Here is an 18,184-nt window from a genome sequence, read left to right as displayed (position 1 = left end):
AACGACTTTTTGTAAGTGTCCTGGTGTTCCTTCAGATTGTGGAGATATCAAAGCTAGTACTTCCTGGAATGTATTAGCCCCCTGATTGGCTTCATCAATATATACACACTTTCTACAAACAGGAATAAATACAACACACACTGCTGTCGCATGAGCACATTTAGTATCGATGTTAAGATGAATTTATGACAGAAAAATATCTACATTAAGCATTATTGTCAATGTTTTTGTTATTTTTACATTCTGCAGTTTGTGATTACTTTATTTGGCTTTTTGGGTCAAGAAACTTCAGCTTGAGGGTAAAAATGTGATTGAAATGTGAATTGTACAAAGCGAATGGCATTTTTAAATCACGAGGGAACAAAAAAAAGACCCTCAGGTTTTCATGCGACAGCAGTGAAACATAAAACACTGTATTACAGTTGACACAAACAGATCATGTCAAAGTTTTACACTCCATGAAATGGCATGTAACCTCCGAAACTACACACCATCATGTAAAACTTCCCATCATCCTAAATGCCGAAACACAACAAACAATTCCTTTTTTTTTTGCATAAAATAAATATGCTCTTTTTTGATGCTCAGAATATATTATAAGTTGTATTTTTGTGTTATTTTTGTAAACATTATCTAGAAAAACAAGACGATAAGATAAACTAACCTTAAAAACAAGTTCAGTATTTATTTTTTTGTTGCATAAATTAAATATGCTCTTTTTTGATGCTGCAAATATATTACATATACAATTTTGAATTCCATAAAAATACTTTTATGTCATGTTTCCCAACCTCTGTCAGGACCACTTTAACGGTCCCTTGTTATGAAAATATGGTTTCCCCCCAAAATGATGCAGTTTTGGTCATTTTAACTTCAGAGACAAATTTAAAAAGTGGAAAAATAAACACACGACTGTTCAAACGGAGGCTGGCTTTGGCAAAGGTGAAGCTTTTACTGTCATTCCTCCCAAATACATCCATGTGAAATAAAATGTTTCACCCAGACAAATCCTGAACATTCATCCAGTTTATGATCAGTTCAAAGAAACGAGAGCTAGAGAGACGACAGAGAGGCCAGTCCCGATTTAAACAAACAGTGTGTAATCTAGTGTCCAGGTTTGTAGTTGTGTGTGTGGGCTTCATGTGTAAGGCCAACTTGGTCATATTAGACTGAAGTAAGTGAAAGGCACTTTAAAAATTGGCATTGCTTCCTTTTAAAAAGGATGTGTTTATTTTCACAATATTCTCTGGTTCCAGCTTCTCTAATGTGAGGATGTGCTGTCATTGTAAACTGAATATATTTGGGTTTTGGACAAAACAAGACATTTGAAGAAGTCACTTTATACTCTGGGGAACTGTGGCTTTTTTTTGTACTATTTTCTGACATTTTGTAGACTGAGCAATTGATTCATCAAAAAAATATAATATTATATAATGAAAATAATGGAAATAATCGTTAGTTGCAGCCCTTTATCAACATACTGTATGTGATTGGTTAAAACTGAAAGCACTGATCCGATGGAGTGCATCTAGAGTGCCTTGGAGGTAAAATACGAGCACCATGTGCTAACATAAACTACAATCCCACAGTGGAGGTCCGTCAAGTCAAGTAAAAACCACATTTCCCATAAAGCTCTTTGCTTGGTTGTCAAAAGAGGATGTTGCTTTCCCTCTAAATGGCGACGCTACACTGCATTTGTTGTGGAGAGAACGAGGGGACAATTCTGGAAGCTAAAAGCTGCTAATAATTGTTTTAGGTCTGTCATGACATGATAAAACAATACTCTTCATATCATCACGACTTCTGCCTGACTAGTTGGTGTTTTGTGTAAATGCTACAAATTGCATCTGTAAGTTCCTGTATATTGTCTAGAGGTTCTTTAATTAAGGCCTTGTGTCTTTAATGTAATATATCTCTAAAATACTAAATAATCTTCATGATTGTTTAAAATGATACCATATTTTAATGCATAAAAATGGAAGATGGACCGTTTAAAATCAAGTATATTCAGGCGTAGCAGAGTCTGTTTGAGCAGAGAAATGAGGCACCACGTAGATGTCAGTGGATGTGAGGACTGCAGTGTCTGAAGTCTTGTCTCTCTAAAAGGGATGATGGTGAATTGACTGACTGTAGATTTTGGTCCAGTTGGATGTTGATATGAAGCCCGCTGAGTTCAGGAATACGGAGGTTTCTGGCTTTTTTAGGGGTCAGAGGTGAGAAGTCATGAGAGAAGGGGTCATGCTGTGTCAGAAAATCTCAGAGACGCCGTCTGTTTCTCTGAGGAGAGAAGAGGCACCCAGTTAATGTAGAAGACAGTTTTTTTGACATAAAAAGATCACAATATATATTTTTATACCTCCGGTCTGACTTGGGCCCAGTTGTCTGGTTGCTGTGTGCGTCAGCTGTGTATCGGCTTGTATGGACGTGTGAATGGCCTTCTGACTGTAGCCTCTCCCCTTCTGACGCCACTAAACTCTCCTCCAGTGGAGCCCCTTCATTGTAGAAGAGCAGGCTGCGGGAACGGACTGCAACACAAACACACACTGGGTTTCATCATTCATTTCGTGGAATGGGTCAGCCACTGGCCCCAAATGACTTATTTATATTATTTATAGTGCCACAGTCAGATCAAATTCCCTCTGGACCAACAGTTTGTGTCATAATAAAGTACCATGAAAACAAACTGAAAAGCAGTGTTGATGTAAAGAATAATCTGTGATGATTTTAGTGGCTCGAACAGCACCATCTTTCCAAAGTAACCACTTGAAATTGGTATTTTATCAGTCATATTGTACGTTGTTGTGAACACTGCAGCCTCTAGGGGCCAGTAGCAGGCCAGACATTCAGCCCCTGATGGGAACAGTCTGGCAGACTTTTTCCCTTACCACTCAGAGGAGGGTTGTTGCCAGAAAGAAGTGATACTTAACGTGATGACAGCCTAACTTCTGGGTTCAAAAGGGGTTTCCCAAAAGTGTTGAATAATGGGTGACATATTTACAGACCTACCCTGACTAGTGGTGTAGTGGTCCGCTGACGTAAGAGGTGGAGAGGAGGAGGGATGAGAGGAAGAGGAGGATGAGGACAAAGAGGAGGTGTCGGTGAGGAAGGAGAGGGGAGAGAGGCAGGGAGAGAAGGAGCCCAACACCAGGACAAAGCACACGGCCATCATCTGCATAGAGAGAGGAGGAAAACACTCACGCTAATACATAATCAGAACAGAGAAGTGTCTTTTATTTACAAAAATGTGCATGAAGAGCTTTACAATAACAACAACAATGATATTTACCATGAGGCATGTCCCTGTTTGAGTTGAGGCCATTTTACAAGAGCGGGGGACGACTTTCCCTGAAATCAATGACTGAAGCTTCTGGAGTTGCTGTAGGAGAGACCTAAAGAGAGAAAACAGAGACATTAAAGAGCAAGAAAGGCAGAGCACATCATTTCACAGGAAGAGCAGACTGCACCTCATCTCAAGGAAGTACAACAAACAACAGTCGTATATTTTGACATTGTCTTACAGTTGGCTAGATTAGAGCCTTTGTTGGACTGTGAGTCTGATGATTTGTGTGGAGCCTGAGAGGAAAGGTTGCCTGAGAGGTTAAACTCAGGGCAGGAAACACATACATAGTCCATAGCATATGCATTCCCACGTCTTCGATGGTTGATTGCTCATTAAAGTCAACTTCGTCCACCTGACTTACTGTTGCTTTTCAGGTAAAGAGTACAGTAGAGTTGGATAGAGAACACCAGTAAAACCAGTAGAATACAGTACACTTGTGGGATCTGGAGAGCAGGGTTGTGATGGTATGAACTGTCAGTGGCTGTGAGGACACACTCTGACCACTAAGTGGAGACAGAGAACCAGTTTCTGCTGAACACGCTGTGAACCAGACCCCAGTAAGTTAATCACTCATTTAAGACGTTAAAAACTAAACCAGAAAATAAACTGGTCAGTCAGTCATATATTCAGCTGGCAAACTACACAATGAGTCTGTCTGTTGGTACATCTACTGTTTCAACTTTCCATGCTGATGTTTGTCACATGCACCAGAATGTAGCATTGGACTGCGCGTTGCCAGCTGTAATAAACTTATATGGGATGACACTGAGCAGCATCACTCACACAGGACTTTGATGTAAAACCACAGTGATTTACTGCTAAAGTTACTGCTGCTTTAAATACACAGTACTTCCAAAGGTCATGCTGGCTGACTCGTTGAACGGTTGTGTGTGTGTGTGTAAATATTCAGCACAAGAATGGAACATTTAAATTAACGAATTAAATAACACAAAACTGCGCTTGGGGTTTTTATGAGGTGTGTTTTCATTTAGGGGAGCCTGGCTAGCAGCCCCCCCACCCCCTGCTTCCAGTGTTTGTGCTAAGCTAGGCTAAACATATCATGAACCTCTATCTGCGCTGGACACACAGAGGTGAAATTATTATCAATCTTAATAAACATCTCGGGAAAATCCATGTTTGCGTGTGGTGCAAAAAAACCACTTGCATCTGCATGTCTGTGCATATTTAAAGCTACATGGAGGTGGAGTTGATATTATTCTTGTACAGCTACTAAACCAGTAGCACTAACCCGGTTCTGTATGAGTCAAAGTGGACATGCAGTCCAGAGAAACCACTGCTTGGAGAACAAAATGACCACTAATAACTGCATTTTGGGCATTTTTAGGAACTAGGAGCTTAAATTTAGTTCATTCGTTTCAAAACTTTTTTTTTAGACCTGCACACACTCTGGACTTTATGTGAGAGTGAGCGTGCTGACTCATGTTCCCCAGTTTGTGCCAACTCATTGTTCCTCTGTGTGGTGGTTTAACATATTCATCAGTGTGTGTGTGTGTGTGTGTGTTGTGGGAAGGGAGGGGGTTGCCTTGCCATGATGAAAGCTACTGTTAACTGGCAGCTTTAATGACAGGCTGAGGCTGCCACAGACAGACAGACGTAGAGACAGACCCCCCCTCTATTCCACCACACCTACCCACCCATCTACCCACCCACTCCAGGATAATAGCAGATTGGTTTCATATTGTTATAATAACAGAGGAGGCAAACGGAGCGGGGGGAGTCTGCACTTTGCTTATGGAGCAGACAAATTTCTGTTTAGACTCCTATAATTCTCTCAGTGTGACACATATAAACTGTGAACTCAGACAGTTTTACATGCAGAGCATAAATACTAGTATGTATAACCTACGGTAGAGTGCTTTAGGCTTTGAAGACTAAATGACTGCAGCTTAGTCAAACTTCTCCTGCTTGCAGTTATGATGATTGTTATTTCTCAAAGACAGATTAAAGAAAAAGAAGACCCATTGTTTTCCCGCAGCAACACAGATCATTCGACTCTCCGCTTATCAAACTGCATTCTTTGCCATCTCGTTTCCAAATCGTCATTACAAGAATGTTGGGTCTGTGTTATTAGTGTTCGGAGGCACAACAGCAACACAACACAAATGTCAGCCAGCATGTGTGTGTGAGCCTCACCTGTTGGCAGTCTCCAGGTTTTCAACTTTTCTCCACAGGTCGCTGTTTTCTGACGTGTAGCTCTCCACCCTGATACACACAGACAGACAGATGGACACACCCTTAGCTCTGATTTTACACAGCGAGGTGGGCGAAGTGGACAACAGCCACAGGGCCCCAGACCTCCAAGGGTCCCAAAAGCCTAGGGGTGTGTGTCAATTAGCTGCACTTGTTTATGGGAATATGCACCACTAACGTACAATATTCAGTTTATATTGTGCTCTTGTGGTATATCTGCCTATGTAAATGCGTTTTATCTCATGAAACACAGAAAATCTGGTCCAGGTAGTATTATTCCAGTGTATGCGCACTGCTGTGGTCTTCTATATGCACTGGACTTAACTAGAACTTGGACTGGTGACAGGTGGGGGTCAATAGGGGTCCAACTACACATTTTTGGTGTTTTAAATGAAAATGAACCATGTATTTACTTGAAAAATGTAGTGCCATCTTTTTTTATTGCACAATATCTTTACAAACTACAATATTTGATACATTTTGAATTTATTTAGACATTTTAATTCTCCTATAAATCATATTTTGCACAAAATACACAAACGGATTTGCAGGATGAGAGATGTTCCCCTCATCCCTTTTTCTTTTTTTTTCCTCCCTCTGTCATCTCCTTCTAATCCTATTGATCTCTATTATCAACAAACATCTTGTTAATCTTGTACTCTGTTACTCATAATCCTCCTGAGCTCCTCCGGTTTGGTTTGAATGCGGCTCCTTCAAACACGTTCCTTTCAGCAAGTCGTCCTGCTGTTTTCTGTCTAAGGGATCCTCCAATAATCCTGCCCTAGTGTCCACAAAAGAAACATAACCACAAAAAGGATATACTCTCTACTTTAATGGGATTAACAGGACATTTTGTTACTACCTGTATGAACCTCTTTGGGTGCTTATCAACTGACTGCACCAGTTTACTTTTTGCTATGAAAGCGACGTGAAAACAAACCCACATTTTCCCCTCTCTGTCAGGGACTCTTTGAATCTGACCCATGTGTTCAGCAGGTTATTGGAGTCGAGCCATAGCAAAGAATGGCCAGAATAACAAAGGAAAGAAGGGAGGAAGGAGTTTCTGTTAACTTGTGATGATGAAACACATTCTGTGAATATTGTGTGATCTGACCCCACGAGGACCTGTAAGTTTGCTGGCGTTTGCTGATATGCTGCCTCCAATTTTAATCCCCTGCAGGGCTCTCGTGTCTGTTACCACACTCAGCCAAAGCAGTTGGGAAAACCTCTAAATACAAAAACTGCCTCTTAACTACACGTCAGCTGCCAAGTTCACTTCAGCATTACACAACTCTATCTTTTCCCTTTTGTCAGTTGCATTTTTCATGTTTTTCCTGTGCCAGCGGTGCACATAAAGAGCACACAATTATGTTTAAAAAGGCCTATGGTTAGATTCAAGTCACTAGCCAACATGGCTGCCTTCTGGACCAAATGCAACACTCTTAAATACATTGTTAGACAGCTTGGAGAAGTGGAAGAGAAAGTTATTAAATAAATACTCACTAGCGCATCAAATGTATATAAATCCGCATCTTAAAATAGTCCCAACAAATGCACTATTTACTCCTGTTGCTAAAAACACCCAGCTGCTTTAGGAAATTACTGAGCCTTTTTATTTCAACCATGAAACATGGAATATATTTGTGTTTTTAAAGATTTATGTCTTCAGTAGGAACCAGTGGGTTTGGGGCTGAGAGCCACAGAGACGGCCCCAGTATGCTTCAAACAAACAGTCTCTGAAACCCCCTGCCCGACATTGGAATCGTGGTTGGATGATATGCGACTTATACTGTTTCAAGCGTACTGAGGCCTTAACACAGTGTTGGTTTTGGTCTTTTTATGAGCTTTGTTGACAGGAAGAAAAATGAATAGAATAACACCACTTTTCTGTGGAAATTCTGTCACTATGCCACTAACAGCAGGGTAAAGACAGAGGTTGAGCTTTGTAGAGTCTGTTCAAGAATTTGAATCGATTAAGTTTTGGATTTCGGATTAATTAGAGATCAATTCAGCAACAATGGTGTGATGTTTTGTTTCAGCCTGCAACAACTAAGTCTAAATCTGGAGATCTGACTTGACAGGTCCGGCTGGATTATTCTAAATAGTTATGGCCTCTAATATACTATGGTATGGTTACTTTAATACCATTTGACGGGACTATAATGAGAAAAAAGGGTTTGGAAATCACAAAAAAGACAGACAGATACAAAGGTAAACCAAAAGGAGAGGAAAAGGAATGGAAAAATGGGGACCAAGATGTTTTCCAAGCCTTACTTTTTCTCCAGACATTCCACATACTCTTTCTTCTTCCTCCGACTCTCCTGAGCTGAGATCTGGGTAGAATAACAGAAAAATATCAGATACTAAGACGTGTAGTCATTTCTTTCTTAGTGTTAGGCACCCAAATACATTTGCTCAGATGGAGCTGATTTGCAGCCTTAGTGAATGCTTTGAATCCTGTTTGTTCATCAATAATATTTCTGTTTCAGATGCCAGTTTACCTTATTTTTAATCTTCCGTCGGACTCTCTTCAGTGCCTTCTCTTCACTCTTAGTGAGAGGGAGTTTGTTGGGTACCGGGTAACCCTCCGCAACCAGGGTCCTCTTCTCTTCTTCTGTCAGCAAGAGGGGTCCTGAACCCTGCAGCTTCTGCACCATGAAACAAGCACTTCATTAATATATTTACAACCATTAACAATCATCAACAATTTATGTTAAACGAAACCCTACAGGCAACTGACTCATCAGCTTTTCCTTTGAACAATACTTCTACATTAAGAGTTTAACTAATTCACCACATTTTCAAGAAGTTCAGTGTGTGATTACCCACGTCAGCATGCTTTCAAACTCACTGGAGAAAAGAGATTACTGAGAAAAATACTAGGCCTGAAGCTTTGACAGAGAACAATACTCAGCTATTCAGATGCATCATTACCAGATGAAAGATTTAGGCTGACATTGAACAATTCTGTAAAAGCATTTGGGTAAAAGGCATTACATTGTGGCATTAGTACACATGTGATTCATTTGTTCAGAGAAAAGCTGAAGAATCAGACAGACATAGGCTAGACACTGAATCTATTGAATTTAATTTAATGGCCTCATTTTATCAGCAAATTATCAGACTGATTTCACCCCATGATGACCGCTGGTTTAAACACCAAAAATACTATATACCGTATATATACTAAAAATTACTATCGACAAAAGTAATGATCTACATTCACAATACCACAAGGCAATAAACACACAACTATATATGTAGATGTATAATCTGTAGCTTACTACACATTACCATTTCTACAAAAAAATGCTCCCCTTAATATCTCAACCTGGATTTCAAGCTGAATTTGTTAATGGAATAATAATTTTACTTTTACTCACATGTGGTGCAGTGAGGAGAGGTGAGGAAGAGATGGCTGAGGAGGAGGAGGAAGAGGAAGAGGAGGAGGCACGACCTCCTGGCCTCTGTTGTGGTTGAGGGGAAGACGGTGGCAGAGGGACGTGCGGGGAGGAGGGAGGGAGGGAGCCGTCACTGTCGCCGTGGTTACTGCTGGGAGGGGTGGGCGGGAGCTGGAGAGCGTCGTCTAAAGGAGAGGAGGGTATCGAATGAGTGCTTCTGAAACAACTTGCTCCCAAGCTGAGCAAATAGTGCACCCAACAGCCCTTATTAATTAAATAGTTTGTTTTAGGTTCAGTTTTAGTTAGATCAGAACTACTTTGGTGAGATTTGGGAGCTTGGGAGAAAGCTGTGCATGAGCAGACAAGTTCAGGGGAATAAAGTGAGACATGTGGGTGTGTTTGTGCATCTGTCTGGGGTGTGTGTGTACCGCTGGGCAGGCTGAGGTACTGTCCAATCTCTCTGGGTTCATCTTTTATGGCCACTGGCTTCACACTGTCTTGACTGCGCTCCTACAGAAACACATAAGCAACAGTAATGCTGATGAACTTTGCTTTTTAACTGACTGGTTAACAACAACAACATCATTTGCAGTGTTTCATCGATGAGATGCTAACCGTGTGTTTCCATGGCGATCCTCTGTGTGGGGGGGCAGGGCTTAATATGAGAGGTGGGCCTTCCAGAGGCTGAGGATCTAACCTCTGACCCACATCAGGCTCCTCCTGTTTCACCAATATGGCCGAAAGGTCCTGACTGAAGTTCCATTCGAATTCTAAGGGAAAGACAAAATAGCATAAAATCAACATCAATTCAACATTTTACAAAAACATTTATGTTCTACACCAAAGCTAGATATGCCCATTTGTAGGTCCTTGTTGAATCCCTTTATTTAAAGTTAGTTACTAAAACTTAACCCTACTTAAAACTTAACCCATGGCAAAACAATCCCAACTCAGGTCACATTATTAGCTTTTTCCACAGCTTTGAATGAATGAAGTTCCATTTTCTGAGTAAACCAAACGATATTTCTCTTGAGGGAGGCTTTGCTGTAGGTCTTCCAATGGGAAGTAACTGGTATCTTATAAATCACACTTTTAAAGAGCTTCCCCCAAAACATTTGAGCACTTCCTGACAAAGCTGGTTATTATGGACTGCTGGACGACGTCGCTCTGGCAACTGTGGTGCATAATTTGTCTCCAGTGAGTGTGTATCTACCCTGAAATAAAAGATGGGCTGAACCAGCCACTTGTCTTTAGTATCCTCCCTGAGACAAGAAACAGTTGCTGCCTTTAAACACTGAAGAAAATATGCATAATTGAGTGACCCAACAATGAGTGCAATTTTAAAGGAGGTTCACCAAAACACAATATATATTTCTATGAGCATCTCACAGGTAGTCCATTGTTTAGTCTACTGTGAGCTGCAGAAAGTATTTTAGGGACATAAGTGGCACTGCAGTTAGTTAGACACTAGCACTCCTGGTAAATTTGGTGTCCTAGTGGGCAAGATGATGAAGAGGCTCCGGTCCTCCCTGCCAGCACTGGCCATCCTCTTGACATGACCTCTGACACACCAAAGCTCACAGGGATGTTGATGTTGGGGAAAACATCATCACAATCCGTCAGTGACAATCAATGAGAAGCATAGAGCTTTTATTTAGCTTTTAGCATTTGTCATCTTCTTAGCATTTCTCTTACGGTTAAATCTGATCTTTTGAGACTTTTAATTCATAACAGAAGTTTTAAAAATGTGGGTTTTTTCCAGGCAGGAATTGTCTAATGAAGGATGCAATTGAGTTGCTTTATGGGAATTGTAGTTTTTTAGCTTGACCCATACTTGGGACTAAAATATGGGATATCTGAGACTCTGCTGCATCAATTTTAACCACCCTTTCCACATTTCTCTTGCAAGTCCCCCTTGTGTCTTTTATCTTTTGTTCAAAATAGTCAAGTCTGTTAGGGTTATACCCAAGTTGAAGGTTAACTATGTATACTTTCAATTTAGGCCCTTTTAAAGGTGAGCTGATTGGGAACCTCATTAGACAAAAGTCCACCCAACAGTCTATATGAATGTTGTTTAACTTTACATTTAACTTTACAGTGAAACCTTCTGGGCCATGACATAACTTTTTAGAGGCAAAAAAGTAGCTGCAGGTAGAGAAGTAGGACTGTGTGATGTATGGAGTCAGCATTTGTTTCATTTTAGAATAAGAAGTGAACACCAGGACAGACCCTTTGATGTTTGTCACAACACACACACACAAGCAAAAGTCTCCCATGGTGTTTGGAAAGAGAGCAGTAGCAGTTTTACAAGACAAGGACTGCTGTGTGTGTGTGTGTGTGTGTGTGTGTGTGTGTGTGTGTGAGTGTGTCGAGAATGAACGTCATTTTAATCACCTCCTGGTTTCCTAGCAACGTTCTGCTGGTAAAATGCTCTGAAGTTTACAAGCTGTGTGTGCTGGATGGAAGCAGAGGGTGGCGGAGGTGCGTGCCCGTCAGAGAGCTGGTAGCTTATCTCGTTATCCTGTCCATGACTACGGCGGGGATCAGCACAGAGAGAGTCCATCATAAAAACAAATCCCTGTGGCTTCTTTCTGCCATCTCAGACAACCTAAAGTCAGTGGTTGCAAACTCAAAACTGTCAAAAAATAACTACAAAAGTCCTGAGCCAATCACTATTAGAGCTAATCAAGCCATTCTTAGTATCAGCTGTATTGATTTCAATCAAATTCAGATTTACTTTAACTCCGTAGCAAGAGCACGCTGGGCACAAGTACGACAGGTGACCAACATTAGAACTTGCACTTGAGGAAAGGCTAGAGTGTTATTAGAGTCATTACTAATTGTGGTGTTTTCTTCAGCTCAGTCCCAAGATAAGTAGTTATTACATGAATGTATAGTGATTTGGATTTCTGGCACGGATTAATTCAGTGAATGTTGGAGTGCTAATGAGCCAATAATAATTCCAAAGAAGCGCATGTTAATGTCATCACACCAACAACACATCCTCCCAGAGTAAAAAATCCATTTCCTGAAGCCTGGCGACGTCTTCAAATGTCAATTTGTCCGACCAACAGTCCACAGCTGAATATATTCAGGTTACAATTATATAAAACAAAGAAAAGCTGCAACTTAGGAAAGTTTAGTGTTTCTGCTTGATAATTGACTTGAGCGATTGATCGATTATCAAAATATTTGACAATAAATGTTCTCTCCAAAATCAACTGACTACAAACTAACCGTAATCAAAATACAGTGATGGAAACTGTCAAACGCATGAAGCTGCTGTAACATGTTAAATTTGCATTAGGGACATCCATCACAGCTGTGCCATACTGTAGCATGGAACACAGCTGCAGCTAATAAAATAATGATGTGCACATTTGATTTAAGCAAGCTAATGAGCAAGCAGCAGACACGTCACTATTATTATCAAATATTATCACGGCAACCTAGCTGCCAGTTGTCAAGATATCTTGCTTTGGACCATAGAGTTGAATAGACAAATGTTTGACTGCATATTAAAAGAGATTAGGAGTACCATGTGAATTCATTTTTGAGGTGGATCCACTATTTACATATTCCCTACATCCTCTCCATAAGTGAGACCCTCAGAAGCCTCTCCTAATGAGGCCGGGTCCTGCTGCTAGTCTGAGCCTCGTTAAGCCTCCTGCCCTTGTTAAGCCAAGGCTTGATTGGAAGCCCTCAACCACCATTTTTTTAATGAAGACCAGAAGCTGTTAGCTGTTAGCCAATGCATAGGAAAGTTGTGGCTACTCTGGTAGTTTCATCACAGATATAATGACACATCTTTTGACAGTGTTATGGGAAAGTTTGATGGAAAAGAATAGATTTATCATTATTTTTACTGTTGGACATGATTGTGGACTGTTTTCTTTCTGCTTTTGCTCTTTTTCATGATGATCTTCATAAATATACTGTAATACATAGTTCTTATGTTATCCACAAAGGTGTTGACTGTCTGACTGTATATATTGTGTGTTGCATACCACATACAGAATATTAATTATTAGAAGTATGTGCAGGGGGCCTAAACATCCTTTTAGACATATTTGTATTTTTGTAGTATTGTCCAGTGTTAAGTAAATGTAAAAGATGCTGTGGATGAAAGTGATAAAGTAAAACCTGATCCTCTCCCTCTCCACTTTATGGAAACTCTGTTGGATGCTGTTATTAAAAGAAGGTCTGCCTGTGTGGCTAGTAAACTCAGGTAAGAAATCCTATCATAGAGCAATGGCTAATGACCAAAGGCTCCTGGCAGTCATCACAGGGGGTTAATGGAGGAGAGAGGTGGCGACTGTGTTTGATCTCAGTGGGACAGCAGGAGTATTAAAACAATAGATGGAGCAGCGCAGTAGGAGCTGCTGTAAAACACACAGCTTCTCTTTGACTGAGCAACAAGAACTAAGACCACAGGCTGAGGGAGACAGTGAGGGGACAGGAAAGTTCAAAACTCGCTATCGAGTATCAATTATCATATGAAAATCTGTGATTACACAAAGCAACATATTTAAAATGGCTGAAGATGACCCTCATAGAGATTGTTAAATGTTGAGTGGCTGGAAGCTTTTGCAGGGTCTCTTATCTGGCAGTTTCCTGTAAAAACATTTAGTGGCTGGTGTCAGATCATCCATATTTACTGTAATGTATTGGTATGTGAGCAGAGCATCCACTGCTTACCTTAAATTGCTATCTATGTTGTCGTCCAGGAGAACAAACTATGATTCACAAATTCCTTCTTTCAGAACAAATTGGCTTTCTGAAAGGTCAACAATCTCTGACTTCCCCAGGTGGTTCATTAACCTGACTCATCAAGACAAACATGTAGCTGCTCCTATTGTGGTGCTGGATGCAGAGAAGGTCTTTAAAAAGGCACAAAGTGCAGCGTGCACAAGCAGTGTTCTTTTCTAGTCTGCACTATGCTTCATTGGAGATTATGGTTAAGTACCAGGAACTGAGATCCTGGTATTTATGGGCACTTCTTGCCAGAACCTACTGCTTTTTCCGCATGTGTACCTGTGCGTCAGCATATATTGTACATGTACTGAAACAAAGTTGCCTTCTCCAAACCTGATTAACGCTGCAACGCAACTATTGCAGCTAAATACTTCCAAAACTTTCAAGCCCAACCTTGAAATGCCATTATTACAGTAATACTGGATTAAATTTTCAGCTGCAGCAGTTCAGCTGTGTGACAAAATGTTTCTCAGGAGAAATGTGAACAAAGCGGAGCACTAAATCTGAAAATGAAAACTATGCTGCAAATTCAACAAGTGGCTTAATCAGACATACAGTTCATCCTCAATGAAGAGTGCAGAGCAGCATTCAACAGGTGGAGCATCAAGTGCAAAAACCACCGAAACAACACGTTAAAAAGGCATCATGCAAATAGATTTCTTTTGGTCATTCTTGTATCAATCTGCAATTAGAAAAGGTCATCATGACCAAATAACAATATTGCTAGAGGTCTTTCTATTTAAAAGTTTGAAACATTGCTATATGTAACCTCCCTCACATGTGAAATAAAGGTAGCTCTTGAACTCCATGTCAGTGCAAATATATATATGTATATATAATGGTCCATTTGTACAGTGGATACACTAAAGTAGAGTTGTAAAACTGGTGGTAAGTAAGAATACCAAAGTTTATAGCCAGGCTTTATGGGGCAAATGCAGGTTGTAACATGCATTTGGATTAAGTTCAACATAAAATAGGCAGGAATAGATTCAAATACATACGATATGTCACTTTCTCTCCTTCTCTCTGAGTGTGTGCGTTATTTTTTCATATGTGAGCTTGGGATGACAGTTATGTAACTACAGATGGGGGCAATGAACAAGAAAATATATATATATAAACTACCTTGAAATCAAAGCTGTATAAATGTTTTGTTTTATTAAGTAATATATTATGTTGATGGTTATTTGTTTAATATGTCATTTTAGTTTTTAGAGCATCCTGTTTGCTTTGGCACCAGTGTACATTTACATTCTGACAACAGCATATATGTTAGGGTTGGACTGATTCATGCAGTCTTTCATTGGCTCTGAAGAGCAAAACAATATCTAAATAAATATTTTAGTTCTGCATTGAACTGAAAACACACACCCAAGCTGTTTTTTGATGTGAGCTTGACTTTTTTTTTGCACTCAATGTGGTATTTTGGCAATACAGGTAATCTGATATTCATACCAATAAAGTGGATTTAATTGGATTAAGGGAGGAAGAGGAGAGAGAGAGAGACATGAAGCAGCAGAGAGCGAGAGAGCGAGAGAGAGATACAGACAAGAAGAACAGCGAGAGAGAGAGAGAGAGAGAGAGAGATACAGACAGGAAGAAGAGAGAGAGACAGACAGACAGACAGACAGACAGACAGGCAGGAAGAAGAGCAAGAGAGAGAGAGAGAGAGAGAGAGAGAGAGAGAGAGAGAGAGAGAGAGAGAGAGATACAGACAGGAAGAAGAGAGAGAGAGAGAGAGAGAGAGAGAGAGAGAGAGAGAGATAACCTGACAGAAGAGAGAAAGAGAGTTTCCGCTGGCTTCGGCTAAAGCTGCAGACTCAAAACCATATGCTTGTCATAGCGTTGTGTGAGTGCGTGTTTGTGTGAGTGTGTGTGTGTGTGTGTGTGTGTGTGTGTGTGTGTTAGGTGGGCAGGGTTTAGCTGGAGGAAAACTGCTCAGACCGGGATCCTGCTGCTCAGACAGCAGGTTCCCCGGGACAAACGGAGAACAGACAGCACAACAAGACAAGACAGACAGACAGACAGAGTGAGAAAGACAGGTACAGACAGAGATAGATGGGCAGAGGCACAGACAGAGAGGAAGACAGGAGGAGAAGATGAGTCAGAAAGAGAAAGAAAGACAGGCAAAGCAGGATCTGATATATCCAGGAGTTTTATATCGCACTGCAGCAGACACTTACCTCTTGCATACAATATAACAGACAACAATAAGCCAATCATCACACATATTATATAACAGACAGTGGATCCAGCCAATCAGAGTGCATACTGTTTGACAGACAGCAGACAGGGTCAGACTGCATGTTAAATATTATATTAGACAGAAAATTGAGCCAATCAGATAACAGGGGGCAGCCAGTGTGATAAAGAACCAGACTAAACATCTGCAGCAGAGTTTTGATTGGCTGTGCATTTCTCCAGGTAGCATAAACGAAGATAGCGAGCAACAAATCAATATAAAATTATTTTAATGAATAGGATGACCTACCAGACTCTTGGTCCATTTTGATTGACAAGGCTGGGCTCTGGGGGGCCGAGTCTTCACTCAAAGAGTAGCTGTGCTCTGCTTGAATATCTATGAGATTCAAAAAGCTCTTTTCAGACATTCAAAACGAGTTGGCGTGAATGAAAATAATTTAAATGTATTATCTCCTGTCTTTTATCCCTTCCTAAAAATCATTTTGCTTAAGTCTAAGTGACCATGGCAACGCCTGACAGGGACAGCGATTTGTCTCAAGTGATGAGCGTGACAAGTTGATCCTCCTGTCTGCTTCAACAGAAAGAGCCTACAGTACAATAACTCCGAGCAGGGATACCATAGCCTGTTCATGCTCTGGCACTATAGTTTGCAAGTGAGTGTCTAGTCGTAGCTCAGCTTGTTGTAGCCTGAACCAACAACTTGGTGCCTCCTGTTCACAGATACAGCACCTGCTATGTGAGGGGTAGAAGTCCTGTGTGTCTCCGTCTGGTTGAAAGGCAGGAGTTTTGGAAGTCACAGACTTTGGCAACAAAAACTGGCTCTATTACGGTGGAATTTAACCTCTCTGTGGAGGACCGAGCCAGAGTTGATGTGGTTGAGAAGTTACAACTTGATACCGTTTGTCTCCATGCAGAGTTTTGGCATTCAAGTCAAACAAAAAAATGGGATTGGGGTCTTTTCTACCCAGATGTGGACTGAGGAGTGGAGCAACTGGCTGCTGCACTGCTGGAGGTTATCTGAGGAAACGAGGAAACGTCAGCTAAATGTGACTATTAGTTACTCTGGGGAAATGTGATTGGAGGAGCTGTGAGGAAAGTGTCATGTATATTCTTTTAATGATATTTTTTTCATATTAAAAGAGGAGCTGACCTGGGCTGCTGTCCATGTCCATGTGTAAAGGTGAAGGTCTGTCTGCCAGCAGGGGTCGCTCTAATAGATGATCGTCAAAGAAACTGCTGAATAATTCGCTGCTGAAGTCGTCCATCTGGTCACCTGAGAAAGGCTGGAAAACACAGAGAGAAACATGGAGACTGAAATAGTTATTTTATTCAGTAAAACCTACTGCAGACTATCTGTCAGAGTCAGAAACCAGACAACCCAGACTGTGTGGATGGCATGAAGAGTCAGTCAGTGGGAAACAGTAGTGATAGATTCATCCTCAGTCTGGATGAATGAGTCACTGAGCTGAGAGACGATGTTCTGGAAGCCTGGGACAGCATGGTGCTCTGATTTCACTGGTTTAATAAACACACACACAATATGAGTCACCCTAGTCTTGAGCAAACATGCACAAAGCAGTACAAAAGCACACACACACACACACACACACACACACACACACACACAGATGGACTGGTTGGAACCAATCAAATTCACAAGTCAATTCTACTTGGAGGCTTCTCTGACAGACACAGTAACTGAAATAACTTGATTCAATTAAAAACACATAGAAAAATTGATTTGTAAATTTGATTCCGGGAAATTAGCTTAAGCTCCTCTCCAAAAACAGCCAGAAGTGTCACAGCAGATTAAATCAGGCCAGTAGCAACAATAAAGACACGACTAGGACAATAAATACACAGCTAACTTCAATAACTTACTAATATAAACAATGGAGGAATGAAAGGCTTAGTCATAGTGACGAACCAACAAAGAAGTCTCATGCAGTTCCCCTCAGCTCTATGGAGCTTTTTGGCCTCTTTCGGCTCATTGTTTTGGTTTTCCCTCCCACAAACATTATAGGTATGTCACGGGAATCACTGTTGATGAGCATAGGTTCTGCGATATTCTTCAAAACTGTTCAAACATGTCAACTTTTACTAACATTCACACCTTCATTATCTTGTATTAGAGTGTGTGTCTGTAGTTGTGACTGTGTTTAGGAGGTCAAGTGTGTCTGTGGTGAAACTCTGGGACACATGCAGCTGTCTAATGAAACCATGTGGTGTAAAGCACACACACACGCAGGGTAGACATACAGATGGTGGGTAAAAT

General features: G+C 40.8%; 1 protein-coding gene across 1 annotated transcript; it reads right to left on the bottom strand.

Moving 5' to 3' along the window:
- Positions 1 to 2,094: 2,094 nt before the first annotated feature.
- On the bottom strand, positions 2,095 to 17,189 carry creb3l1 (cAMP responsive element binding protein 3-like 1). Its single transcript, XM_070930845.1, has 12 exons — positions 17,060 to 17,189; positions 16,199 to 16,285; positions 9,568 to 9,722; positions 9,381 to 9,462; positions 8,935 to 9,137; positions 8,053 to 8,199; positions 7,826 to 7,884; positions 5,495 to 5,563; positions 3,287 to 3,389; positions 3,007 to 3,169; positions 2,357 to 2,525; positions 2,095 to 2,277 (listed from the first exon to the last, which is right to left on the bottom strand). Exons 1-12 carry the CDS (start codon positions 17,172 to 17,174, stop codon positions 2,247 to 2,249), a joined length of 1,383 nt encoding a protein of 460 aa, XP_070786946.1. The 5' UTR covers positions 17,175 to 17,189; the 3' UTR covers positions 2,095 to 2,246.
- Positions 17,190 to 18,184: the final 995 nt, after the last annotated feature.

Source organism: Enoplosus armatus, chromosome 24 (genome assembly GCF_043641665.1).
Source record: "Enoplosus armatus isolate fEnoArm2 chromosome 24, fEnoArm2.hap1, whole genome shotgun sequence".
Classification (NCBI taxonomy): Eukaryota; Metazoa; Chordata; class Actinopteri; order Centrarchiformes; family Enoplosidae; genus Enoplosus; species Enoplosus armatus.
This window is presented reverse-complemented; position numbering and strand designations above follow the sequence as displayed.

Coding starts and splice junctions, on each gene's coding strand:
- creb3l1 (XM_070930845.1), bottom strand. CDS start 17,174: ATGGACGACTTCAGCAGCGAATTATTCAGCAGTTTCTTTGACGATCAT. Junction 7,885..8,052: donor GACGGAAGATTAAAAATAAG/GTAAACTGGCAT, acceptor TATTCTACCCAG/ATCTCAGCTCAGGAGAGTCG. Junction 3,390..5,494: donor AACCTGGAGACTGCCAACAG/GTGAGGCTCACA, acceptor TTCTCTCTTTAG/GTCTCTCCTACAGCAACTCC.